The following is a 13297-nucleotide window of genomic DNA, read 5'->3' as shown; positions in this document are numbered from 1 at the left end:
AGTGTGGTGTTAATTATATTATGATAACTTGTTATTAAACAGTTCTAATTTGCAGTGCCAGGTTCTTACACATGTTGGGGAGATGGTCTACCATTGAGCTCTAGCCCCACCCACCCCCATGCCACTGTAGCTTCTGGGTGTGCATGGGGATCCAGTACAAACAGGCACAGTTAAAATTCCACGCAAACTGATATTGTCACTGTGTATAAGAATTTTGCTTGGCTGGTGTGACTATAGTTTTAAACAAGGGGTATAGTTTTTTTTTTTTTTTAAATGGGAAGGTGTGAACATTGTCCTTGAAAGTAAGTAACTATAGAAACCTGGTAGAGATACTAATGTGTGTGCAAGTGTATTCACACTCTCATATTCTGTGTCTGGTTCAGCACTGGCCATGGAGAATGCCTTCTTGACAAACCAAATGGAAGAATATATGACCTGTCTCCACAGCTTCCTGGTTCAGTGTATGATGTGAACAAACAGTGTGAGCTTATGTTTGGTCCTGGATCACAAGTGTGTCCCTATTTGGTAAGAAAAACTCTACCTTTTTGCCTGAAAGTTATAGCAAGAATGTATTGCAAAATGTATACTTATTCTTGAACAAAAGTGAAATTAAGTGGTATTTCATAGAAAGGGCCTAAAATAATGAGAAACCAAAGCTAATAGAGGATTTGCTAAGTGTCCAGTGCTCTACTAGGTACTTCCAAATTGTTCTTGTTAACTCTCACAGATTCCTGTGATGTATTCCTGTGATGTAGTCCCATAGCCATAGTAAAACTATATAATATAAAATTTAAAAATATTGAAACACTTACTTTGGGGGAAGAGGTTAAAACGTTGATGCTTTAGTACTGAATTGCTTTAAGGACATCACAAATATAATAGAATATATATATTTTTAAATATTTATTTTATTTTTAATTACGTGTTTTTGTGGGTGTCAGTGAGACTATGTGTATGTGAGTACAGCGCCCACAGAGACCAGAAGAGGATGTTGGATGTCCTGGAGCTGGGGTTACAGGAGGCTATGAACTGCCAGGTGTGGGTGCTGGGAACTGAATTCAAGTCCACTGAAAGAGCAGTAATTGCTCTTAGCCACTGAGCCGTCTCTCCAGCCTTACATGTCTATTGCATAGATATAAATGCAAAAGAATTATATTTGTGGCATATGTTCAATTTTAATCAAAATATTCTTCACAATTTAATTTGGGAACTTTTCATAGGTCACACATTTTAGCTTTCCATGGAAATAAATCATTATAACACTTGTATTGGTTCTATCATCATGATTTTGTTGTTGTTTTTTGAGACAGGGTTTCTCTGTGTAACAGCCTTGGCTGTCCTGGAATTCACTCTGTAGGCCAGGCTACCCTCTAGAGATCCACCTGCCTTTCCCTCCTGAGTGCTGGGATTAAAGGTGTGTGCCACCTCTGCCTAGCACAATTTTTTATTTTAATGTAGGTATAAAGTTAGGATTTGGTTTACAAAGAACAGTGCTGTGCTGAATGCATGTCTCACTTTTCTGAGCAGAATGAGCATTATATTTTCTTCACTTCTTTTCATGAATTTGCCAAGCTGCTTCTACCTTAATGGAATATGAGGACCTCTGGGACCAGGAATACAGACTTAATTTACTTAAATTAAATGTGTACATGTTGAGAGCCCCAGGTCTGAAAACAGGTCACTATGAAAAGTATTGGGAAACTTGCTTTCAGTTCTGTGTGTACACAGTACACACACACACACACACAACACAGGTCAGTTTTGTGCTTAGGCCTGGGTCTCAATTCCAGGATAGCTTATGAAAAAAAAAAACCCAAAGTATAAACAAATTAAAATCTGAAAACTTCTGATTTCAGTCATTTCAGATATGGGCTAGTCCACCCGCCTCCCCCAGTCAACAGTCCGGGATCATCACGTAGAGGCTGCCACACAATGAATGCTTATTGAACCGATCAGTGGAGGGCACTTGATAGCCAGCAAGAGTGCAGAACTGCCGAGCTTATCTCACATAGTGACCCATACACTTCAGACCTTGAATTCATAGTTGCAAATCTTTCTTCTTCTTCTTCTTCTTCTTCTTCTTCTTCTTCTTCTTCTTCTTCTTCTTCTTCTTCTTCTTCTTCTTCTTCTCCTCCTCCTCCTCCTCCTCCTCCTCCTCCTCCTCCTCCTCCTCCTCCTCCTCCTCCTCCTCCTCCTCCTCCTCCTTCTCCTTCTTTTGGTTTTTCGAGACAGGGTTTCTCTGTGTAGCTTTGGTGCCTTTCCTGGAAATCACTCTCTAGCCCAGGCTGGCCTTGAACTCACAGAGATCCACCTGCCTCTGCCTCCTGAGTGCTAGGATTAAAGGCATGCGCCACCACTGCCCAGCTATATAGTCACAAATCTTTTTTTTTTTTTTTTTTTTTTTTTAGGATGTGTGTATATTTATTTATTTATTTATTTTTTTTTGATATATATTTTTTATTTTACAATACCATTCAGTTCTACATATCAGCCATGGGTTCCCCTATTCTCCCCCCTCCCACGCCCTCCCCTTACCCCCAGCCCACCCTCCATTCCCACCTCCTCCAGGACAAGTCCTCCCCCGAGGACTGTGATCGACTTGGTAGACTCAGTCCAGGCAGGTCCAGTCCCTTCCTCCCAAACTGAGCCAAGTGTCCCTGCATAAGTTCCTGGTTTCAAACAGCCAACTCATGGAATGAGCACAGGACTTGGTCCCACTGCCTAGATGCCTCCCAAACTGATCAAGCCAATCAACTGTTACACCTATTCAGAGGGCCTGATCCAGCTGGGAGCCCCTCAGTCTTTGGTTCATAGTTCATGTGTTTCCATTCATTTGGCTATTTTTTTCAATAATTGAGTAAAACTGAAATTTATTATATGCCACAGTCGTCCTAGGGACCTCCATGCTATATATATAGCCTCTATGGTTCTATGGGTTGTGGTCTGATTGTTCATTTTATATCTAGAATCCACCAATGAGTGAGTACATACCATAACTGTCTTTCTGGGTTTGGGTTACCTCACTCAGGATGATTTTTTCTAGTTCCATCCATTTGCCTGCAAATTTCATGCTTTCATTGTTTTTCTCTGCTGAGTAGTACTCCATTGTGTATATGTACCACATTTTTTTCATCCATTCTTCCGTTGATGGGCATCTAGGTTGTTTCCAGGTTCTGGCTATTACAAATAGTGCTGCTATGAACATAGCTGAGCATGTATCTTTATGGTATGTATCAGCATTCTTTGGGTATATGCCCAAGAGTGGGATGGCTGGGTCTTGAGGTAGTTCAATTCCTAATTTTCTGAGAAACCGCCATACTGATTTCCATAGTGGTTGTACAAGTTTACATTCCCACCAACAGTGGAGGAGTGTTCCCTTTGCTCCACATCCTCTCCAACATTGGTTGTCATTGGTGTTTTTGATCTTAGCCATTCTAACAGGTGTAAGGTGGTATCTCAGAGTCGTTTTGATTTGCATTTCTCTGATGATTAAGGATGTTGAGCATTTCTTTAAATGTCTTTCAGCCATTTGTAGTTCTTGTTTTGTGAATTCTCTGTTTAGCTCTTTAGCCCATTTTTTAATTGGACTGTTCAGTGCTTTGATGTCTAGTTTCTTGAGTTCTTTATATATTGTGGAGATCAATCCTCTGTCAGATGTGGGGTTGGTGAAGATCTTTTCCCAATCTGTTGGCTGTCTTTTTGTCTTATTGACTGTGTCTTTTGCCCTGCAAAAGCTTCTCAGTTTTGAGAGGTCCCATTTATTAATGGTTGTGCTCAGGGTCTGTGCTGTCGGTGTTTTATTTAGGAAATGGTCTCCAGTGCCAATGCGTTCAAGAGTGCTTCCTATCTTCTTTTCTATTAAGTTTAGTGTAGCTGGATTTATGTTTAGGTCTTTGATCCACTTGGACTTGAGTTTTGTGCATGGTGACAGATATGGATCTATTTGTAATCTTTTACATATTGACATCCAGTTATGCCAGCACCATTTGTTGAAGATACTTTCTTTGTTCCATTGTATAGTTTTGGCTCCTTTGTCAAAAACCAGGTGTTCATATGTGCATGGATTAATGTCAGGGTCTTCAATTCGATTCCATTGGTCCGTATGTCGGTTTTTATACCAGTACCAAGCTGTTTTTATTACTATAGCTCTATAGTAGAGTTTGAGGTCAGGGATGGTGATGCCTCCAAGGGTTGCTTTATCGTATAGGATTCTTTTAGCTATCCTGGGTCTTTTGTTTTTCCATATAAAGTTGAGTATTTTTCTTTCCAAGTCTGTGAAGAATTGTGTTGGGATTTTGATGGGGATTGCATTGAATCTGTAGATTGCTTTTGGTAAGATTGCCATTTTTACTATGTTAATCCTACCTATCCATGAGCATGGGAGATCCTTCCATTTTCTGATATCTTCTTCAATTTCTTTCTTTAGAGATTTAAAGTTCTTATCAAAAAGGTCTTTCACTTGTTTAGTTAGTGTTATCCCAAGGTATTTTATATTATTTGTGGCTATTGTAAAGGGTGATGTTTCTCTGACTTCTTTCTCAGCCCTTTTATCATTTGTGTATAGGAGGGCTACTGATTTTTTTGAGTTGATCTTGTATCCTGCCACTTTACTGAAGGAGTTTATCAGCTGTAGAAGTTCCCTGGTAGAGTTTTTGGGGTCACTTATGTATACTATCATATCATCTGCAAATAGTGAAAGTTTGACTTCTTCCTTGCCAATTTGTATCCCTTTGATCTCCTTTTGTTGTCTTATTGCTCTAGCTAGAACTTCTAGTACTATATTGAATAAATATGGGGAGAGTGGACAGCCTTGTCTTGTTCCTGAATTTAGTGGTACCGCTTTGAGTTTCTCTCCATTTAATTTGATGTTTGCTGTTGGCTTGCTATAAATTGCTTTTATTATGTTTAGGAATGTTCCTTGTATTCCTATTCTTTCTAAGACCTTTATCATGAAGGGGTGTTGGATTTTGTCAAAGGCTTTTTCAGCATCTAGAGAGATGATCATGTAGTTTTTTTCTTTCAGTTTGTTTATATGGTATATTACATTGACTGATTTCCGTATGTTGAACCATCCTTGCATCCCTGGGATGAATCCTACTTGGTCGTGATGGATGATTGTTTTGATGTATTCTTGGATTCGGTTTGCCAATATTTTGTTGAGTATTTTTGCATCAATGTTCATGAGGGAGATTGGTCTGTAGTTCTCTTTCTTTGTTGCATCTTTGTGTGGTTTGGGTATCAGGGTAATTGTAGCCTCATAAAAAGAGTTTGGTAGTGTTCCTTCTGTTTCTATTGTGTGGAACACTTTGAAGAGGATTGGTATTAGTTCTTCTTTGAAAGTCAGGTAGAATTCTGCACTGAAACCATCTGGTCCTGGGCTTTTTTTAGTTGGGAGACTTTTGATGACTGTTTCTATTTCTTTAGGGGTTATTGGTCTATTTAAATGATTTATCTGGTCTTGATTTAATTTTGGTATTTGGTATTTATCCAGAAAATTGTCCATTTCTTCCTGGTTTTCCATTTTTGTGGAGTACAGGTTTTTGAAGTATGATCTGATGATTCTCTGGATTTCCTCATTGTCTGTTGTTATGTCTCCCTTTTCATTTCTGATTTTGTGAATTTGGGTGTTCTCTCTTTGCCTTTTGGTTAATTTGGCTAGTGGTTTGTCTATCTTGTTGATTTTTTCAAAGAACCAACTCTTTGTTTCATTGATTTTTTGTATTGTTCTCTTGTTTTCTATTTCGTTGATTTCAGCCCTCAATTTGATTATTTCCTGGCGTCTATTTCTCCTGGGTGAGTTTGTTTCTTTTTGTTCTAGAGCTTTCAGTTGTGCTGTTAATTCATTGGTATGGGATTGCTCCATCTTCTTTATGTGTGCATTTCAGACATTTACTCCAGACAAATTCCGCTTTTGCTTTTCTTTTAAAACAGAAACTCTTACCAAAGTCTTTCTTGTGATTTCCCTCAGTACTCTAGAATATATTGTAAAGTTACAATAGTTTAAACAAGAACAGAAATACATGCATACACCATAACAAGAAAACTCAATTTGCATCAGCACTGTACCGCAGACAAGAAACTGTTGGTGACATTCCATTCTTGGAGCCAGACCTTGATCAGGTTTTAGCCTCAGGGCAGGTCTTGGGAGCCCCACCCAACAGCATGGAAGAGAACGGGGAAAGTGTGCACCATGGAGACAAAAGATTGCTGTTCAAGAACACGAGAATGACAGACTGAAAGTGACTCCGCGCCCTGGCTGGGCCCACAAACCTGTAGGCCACTCCTCAGCTGTGACCCTGGAAGGGCAATTAGTTCTCCACCAGCCCCCACACTGAGCTCCTTGAGGCTCCTGCTGGCTTCCGCCAGTTCCGCCCCATGTCCACACAGGAGCCCAGCCAGAACCTGCCCACCATATCTGAGCCCAACAGTGTTCACAGCCCGCTCTAGCACAAAGCCATGCCTAGTTCCCAAGCAGCCAAGCCTCTACTCCACAGCTTTTTGAGTGAGCTGGGGCCCCGAACCCGCTGCATCTAGGCCCCATGATGCTCACAGACGGCCTAGCCCTCTCAGCGGCACCCTGGGTCCCCGAAGTAGCAGCTGTGCAGCCGTTGCCTGCCAGAGTCATTGCAAGCTTTCTGCTGCCTGCTGCCTGTGCTCTGGTCAGAGAGAGCAGGGAAGCAATGTTAGGTTAGTCTGTGCCAGTTCAACCACCGAAGGGGTCTCCATCCCTTCGGCTGGCAATCGGCCCACAAGTCCCAATGCACACGCAAGCTCAGGCATAAAACACTCACACATGTGGCCACAGTTCTCACACATTTATACATTTATGAAGGTATAACAAATAACACTGACGAACAAGATAGGCAGACAAAAAGGAAGAACAAGGGCCCTACAGATGGTCCAGGCAGACGAGAGTCCGGAGAGGGAGCCTCGATAATGCCAAAGACCTACAGATGGGACAGGGACAATTCAACAGAATCTCCCGATCCCCAGATGGATCCAAACAGACAGACCCCTCACGGGCATCTCCCGATCCCCAGACGGATCCAAACAGATGGACCCCTCACGGGCATCCTAACAGACGGACCCCTCTCGGGCGTCCTATGACTGGGGGACCTGTGAGGACCCCTGCGTCCTGATGAGGGGTTGGAACGTCTTCCAACTCCTCCAGGTCACCTTACAGGCGCGTCCGCCAAGGTGAGCCTGTCAGATTCAACCGCCGGCTTCGGATAAAAGAATGAAAGTAACAGGAAAACAAAGACAAGAAAATGGAGCGCTCTTACCGATCGGTGCAGATGGACCTCCGGAGCTCTTAGGTGTCCCGGCGGGGGGTCTCTGGGGATCCCGGAGAGCCCCAAAATGTTGTGCCCAGATCGTGACCCCCAGAGAGACCACCAAAGACGAGCATGCCGGAATGCAAAAGCAAGGTTTAATTCTGGATATCCAAAAGCAATACAAGCCTAGGCAGGGACTTCGTCCAATACATCCAACGCAGTGGAGGCTGGAGGAAGCCTAGTCACAAATCTTAACAAGCTTTAAACACCCATGATGAAATGGGGACCATTTACCTTCGTCTGTCACTGTAATGGCTCTTCTGGGCTGATTTGGACACTACATCAACTTTTCATTTAACTTTAGAAAAAAAAAAAAAGAGGGATTGTCTTGGGCGCAGCTCCTATGACTCTGGAGTTTTTCTTTCCTGTGAAAACTTTAGAACTATTTGTTCAGAAACTGTAAGTATGCACCATACTTCACAGACTAGTAAGCGTTGGTACGCTTCACAGAATTCCCATGTGCTTCCCTCATACATTCTGCAATCGCAGTAGGTGGGGAACCTGTGAATAATGTTCAACAACAAAAAGCCTTCAGAAAAATGCCCTGTGAAGAAAGGAAGCTCATCCACACAACTGAGTATTTCTGCTTCGGGCTCATTGCTCTAACTATTGAATCCATTAGTAAAATTTCAGATTGCTTTCAAAGTCAAGGCCGCCCTCTTTCTACCTGAAACATCTGACTCGACCTTGACGTTTGCCGATTGTGTCTTAGCTTCAGCCACGAGCCAGGAGGCAGGCAGCTCAGGTGGGTTTGTGACAGGCAGACCTGCTCTGGATGCTGATGCCTGCTCTGGCTCGCCCGCCCCCTCTCGTTCCTCTGCAGAAACAGTGCCGGCGCCTGTGGTGCACCAGTGCCGAAGGCGTCCACAAGGGCTGTCGCACACAGCACATGCCGCTGGCAGACGGGACGAGCTGTGGGCCTGGGATGGTAGGTTTTCTCAAAGGGTGAGTCTTGTATCCAGAGTGTCTGGAATGAACCTCTGCTCTGCATCATGGCAGCATTTTTCATGATTTGCTGTCAACCGTTGCTCAGCTAGTTATTTTATTGCCGTGTTCGTTGGATATCGTATACTAGCGACGGAATTAAATGTCTAATTTTAACTTTGTTTCTATAACTAGTCGATGGGTCTTAAGTTATATATAGTTATATAAGTAACGACATGGGCATACATATTGTACTTATATTATTAAAATAAATACAGACCTCAGAATGCTGGTACGTCAGCAGGTTCCCCTAGTTACATAGATGTTTCCATCGCATTTGTTTTCTTCCTTAAACTTTAATTGAATATAAGTGAATGTGTTAAATGGTTTCTTCAAATCTTTATTGGTTCTAAATATATTAAAATGCTGTTTACCCGTAAATGAAACATGTTGTAGTATAGTTTGGAGGGTGGCAGTGTGATAGTTCCAGCATGGTTCTTTCTCAGGATTGCTTTTGTGGTCTTTAGTAGTTCCATTAGAATCCTTGGGTTGTTTTTCTCTAGTTCTGTAAAGAACGACATGTGAATTTTGATGGAAGTTGCACTAAATATGTAGATTGTTTTTGGTAACCTCGCCATTTTTGTGACATTAATTCTGCCAGTCCAGTGGCATGGAAGGTCTTTCCATTGTCTAATGTCTTCCCTGACTTCCTTTTTCAAAATCCTCATGTTTTCATCGTAGAGATTTTCATCTCCTCAGTTAGATTCATTCATATGTTTGGGGCTTTTTCTTTGTTTGGGTTTTTTTTTTTTGTATGTGTGTGTATGTGATTATATGCAACAATTGTGATGACCACTGCGTTATGAAAAACACTGCTTTGGGAGCTAGTACGAACGGGGCAGTTTCCATTCTAATCTTAAACATTCCTTTCTTCTCCACTGGGAGTCTAAATTTCAAAAGCAAGACTTTCAAGTTGCATCCTTTTTGCAGCCCACCAACCTTAGGTGCCCAGCAGATAGGGACGGCTTATTCCAAGCTGGTAGTAAATGTCGCCTTACATCTGAGTTGATGTGTGCTTTACGTGGTTTGCAGACCTTCTCCCCTTCTCCTGTTTGTCTTTATTCTGCTGTGATGATTGCTGGCACGCCGTTTTAACTAGATGTACACAGGCCACCTCTCTTTGTGTGCTTATTGTGTTCCCAGCATTGCCACCGTGGGCTGTGCGTGACCAGAGACATGGAGACCCGCCCCGTGGATGGCGAATGGGGGCCCTGGGGACCCTACAGCTCTTGCTCAAGAACGTGTGGAGGTGGAATTAAAAGCACAACCAGGCTCTGTGATCGCCCCGAGTATGTCTTTTTACTCACTGTAAATTAAGATTGTCTCAAGGACCCGAAAGTAAGAGTCAGTTTCGTTCACTTCTCACGCCGGAGGTCAGTCTGCCAGTTTCAGAGATTTAGACCCATTCTGCAACACTTGAAACGATACTGCTTTGCACCTTTGTAGATTCAGACTAAAAAAAAACAAACTAGATTAAATTTTATGATTTCAACCAAGACAGCTATTTTTCTTCATCCTCTGTTTTCGGCTTCAGGGTGACTTTAGTAAGTGTGAATAATGGTTCTGTAACGGCATCTGCATGTTACGGTGTTTCAAACGAAAGGCCCTGCATCCTTCCCCTGGTGCCTGGGCTCTGCTGCACAGCTCTGTCATTCAGTCACTAGCTTTTTATCGTTCCGTAATCTAATGTTTCCTCCTTTCCCTCCTCTGCTCCCATTGTGGATGCTTCCCTGTTTTAGCCGAGTAAGTGCCCAATCGTCTCTCTTCATCCAACTCCAAAGCATGCCGAAACCCCAGAGAGATTTTCACTATTCCTCTTTTACATATAATAATTCACGAGCCGGGTGACACTCCGATCAGTCATAGCAGGGAGTATTTTTAATGCACAGGAATACAACACACTCCGAACAAATCTTACCAGGTCATTTGGGGCTAGGTAAATTAGATGTCATTTTCACCCTGCAAACTTCTGGGGTTTATTTCCAAGAATAAATTGAAACAGTGACAGGCATGTATGTGCCCCACTCCAGCATGGCAACAATGGGTATGTTTCCCTCGTCACCCACGTCTTTCTTTATTGTCTGTGCCTCACTAGACATCGTGTTTTAACGTTAGAACAATGTTCCGCCATTAGTTCCCGTTAATCTTGTCAGAGCTGTGACTCATTTCTGGTGTCCGGGTCTCAGGTCTACTTGAGAAGGGGTTGCTATTTTCAATGATCGATTCGCCAGAAAACTGTTTATATGGTACATATAATGTGAAAAGAGTGTCAGTGGCCCTTCTGGTCCTGGAAGAGAATGGGACAGTTGTAGGAATAGATGAGAACAGTAATGTTTTTACTGATGCACTTTAAAATGTAATGAATTTGACTAGGCCAAGAAACGGAGGAAGGTACTGTGTGGGCCGCAGGATGAAATTTCGATCATGTAACACTGATTCATGTCCAAAAGGCAAGCGAGACTTCCGGGAGGAGCAGTGCTCTGACTTTGATGGTAAACATTTCAACATCAACGGCCTCCCCCCTAACGTGAGGTGGCTTCCCAAGTACAGCGGAAGTAAGTACCGCTTCGGCTCCGATAGGAGAACATGATGCCGCACAGCAACGCGGGGGCTTCCCCGTTCTGCGTCCGAAACGCGATTCCTCTCCTTGCAGTTGCCGTAAAAGATCGCTGTAAACTCTATTGCCGGGTCGCTGGGACCACCAGCTTCTACCAGCTGAAGGACAGAGTGGCTGATGGTACACCCTGTGGGACTGAGACCAATGACCTCTGCGTTCAGGGCCTTTGTCGGGTGAGTAGACTGGGGTTTCTACTGGAGAACCATGCGTTCCTTTTCCTTCTGTGACCAATGGTGTCTGTTTCCTCGCAGTCTGTTCTTATGAATGCCATTAGAGTAGTCTTTGATAGCATGCTAGCTCTAGGACTAGGGTTAGCTTTGTTTGGAAGCAATTCTTTGTGGTGTCGTGGGATACAGCCTGTATCCGGTACTCGGGAGGCTAAGGCGGGCCAACCTGGTCTAGGTAGCTGGATCCTGCCTCAAAAATAGAGCAAAAATGGCTTAAATGTGTAAGGTGGCTGATTTTGTTTTGCCAATTGTATTTAGAATCGGCGTGAAGATGGGGCCACCTTCTTTAAAAGGTAGGAAAAAATGGACTCCAGGGTAGAAAAGTGTTTTTACTACTTCAGATGTGACCCCGCATGGTGACATGTAACCCACATCTCCTCCCTCTCTCTAGTCCTGTGACTCTTATTTCTCCTGTTCAAACAGCAGTGATTGAGTACTTGCTCAATGTCAGATACTGTTCAGATCAAAGATACGATTTTAGAAACATGAGGTAGAAAGTGCTCAGGGCTGTAGTTGGGGACAGGACGATATTTGATGAGTACTTTTCATCTGAACTCCTTAGAGATTCAGATGTTATTATGAAGTGGAAAAGCAGTGATATTTGCCTTGCACTTTACGGTTTTTTTAGAATGACCTTGATTAGAAGAAGACGGGAGGCAGGCAGACCACTTAGCAGGCTTCTCAGTAAACATAAGAGGCTTTCACAGAAACACAGTGCTGCAGATGTTTGGTTATCTGGAGAATGCAGGTGAAGTCTGAGCGTTAAAATATCGAATGCTGTCTAAGCAGTCAATGCACTGTGGTGAGGCCATTTCTTTGGTTGAAGGGGAACTTAATATGACCAATTTATCTCACTGTAGCCAAGTATTAGTAGCCTCGGTGATACTGGCCTGCACCCAAAGGCCTTAGGAGAGGCTCAAAGACACCTAACTTACATTTTGGAAATAGCTTAAATAGTATGAAAAGATTACTTTGTGGCCCCCCAAACTGTTTGCTGTGTTTAAACAAGCAACATAGCCAAATGAAACGAGTCAAAGATGATCTGAACATCTAGATGTATTTGGTGTTCATAAAATATGTGAGAAAACCTTCATCTCAGAAATAGTTGCCTTATGTATCCAAAAAAGCATATGGCAGGGGGATTGGATGGTTCCACAGGTAAGGCGTTTGCTGCTAAGCCTAATGACTTGAGTTCCGCCCCTGGGGCCCACATGATGGAAGGAAAGAACCAACTCCCAAGGTTGTCCCACTGTCCCATCAATGTCAAAAACAATCCCGGTGGTGTATGACCTTTTCTCTTGGGGTCATTCAGTTTAGAGGTCTAGTCCATAAAACTAAAGGCCACGTCATGGGCAGAGAGTGTCTGTGGGAAAAGCAACTGCACTTTCCTCTGAAACGTCTAGGAAAACCCTTTTGTCCACACTTATGCTGATGATTAATCTGGGGGAAATTCGTTCAATTGTTTATTTGAGACAAGCTTTATTTCCAGTGTTCTAAGGCCACGATGTCTTTTAGAAGAAGTACAACACCTTATCTGAGTATTCTAATGTGTTGCTTATCCTACCTAATGCATCTGTTTGAATTACCTTTCTTTAAAGGTTTTCTTTTTTTTAATGTTATATGTGTATCAGTATTTTACCTGCTTGTATGTATGTATGTATGTTTGTATGTATGTATGTATGTATGTATGTATGTATGTATGTATGTATGTATACCACATGTATACGTTGATTGTGGAAGCCAGAGAAGGGTGTCAGATCCTCTGGAACTAGAGTTATAAATGGTTGTGGATGCTGGGTTTTGAACCCAGGTCCTCTGGAAGAGCACCAGTGCTCTTGCCTACTGAATCATCTCTCTAGCCCAACATTGTGGTTTTCAAATGATTGTGGAACATAGGAATCGTTGTCTGTCCCAATGTAGAACTCAAGTTATTACCGGAAGATATTCATTCAGAAAATTCTGTAAACCCTCTGAAACACACTACTTTTCAGACCCCGTGAACACAGTTCACAGATCGCTGCCCACTTGGTTTGGTAGGCACTCAGAAAGGCTCCTGTCGTACCTGGAGCCCTGCTAATTGAAATAATCTTTTGAAGAGAACATTGTATACTCTAAAGTGCTGTGCCCATAATTAG

The 13297-nt window shown here is 42.6% G+C and overlaps 1 protein-coding gene across 3 annotated transcripts in view; it reads left to right on the top strand.

Moving 5' to 3' along the window:
• Window positions 1-13297, top strand: part of Adamts20 (ADAM metallopeptidase with thrombospondin type 1 motif 20) — a 131522-nt gene that overhangs the window by 46734 nt on the left and 71491 nt on the right. For 2 of the 3 annotated variants that reach the window (XR_013046564.1, XM_006974321.4), the window contains exons 10-14: window positions 384-525; window positions 8158-8262; window positions 9462-9607; window positions 10692-10873; window positions 10972-11108. Coding sequence is in view for 1 of the 3 variants with exons in the window: in XM_006974321.4 (XP_006974383.1) it covers window positions 384-525; window positions 8158-8262; window positions 9462-9607; window positions 10692-10873; window positions 10972-11108 (712 nt within the window). In the remaining 2 variants the exon portion in view is untranslated. Of the gene's footprint in view, window positions 1-383; window positions 526-8157; window positions 8263-9461; window positions 9608-10691; window positions 10874-10971; window positions 11109-13297 lie in introns of those variants that run through there. The other variant, XR_006066118.2, reaches the window with a different exon arrangement.

The sequence above is a fragment of the Peromyscus maniculatus genome, chromosome 20, assembly GCF_049852395.1.
Source record: "Peromyscus maniculatus bairdii isolate BWxNUB_F1_BW_parent chromosome 20, HU_Pman_BW_mat_3.1, whole genome shotgun sequence".
Lineage (NCBI taxonomy): Eukaryota > Metazoa > Chordata > Mammalia > Rodentia > Cricetidae > Peromyscus > Peromyscus maniculatus.
This window is presented reverse-complemented; position numbering and strand designations above follow the sequence as displayed.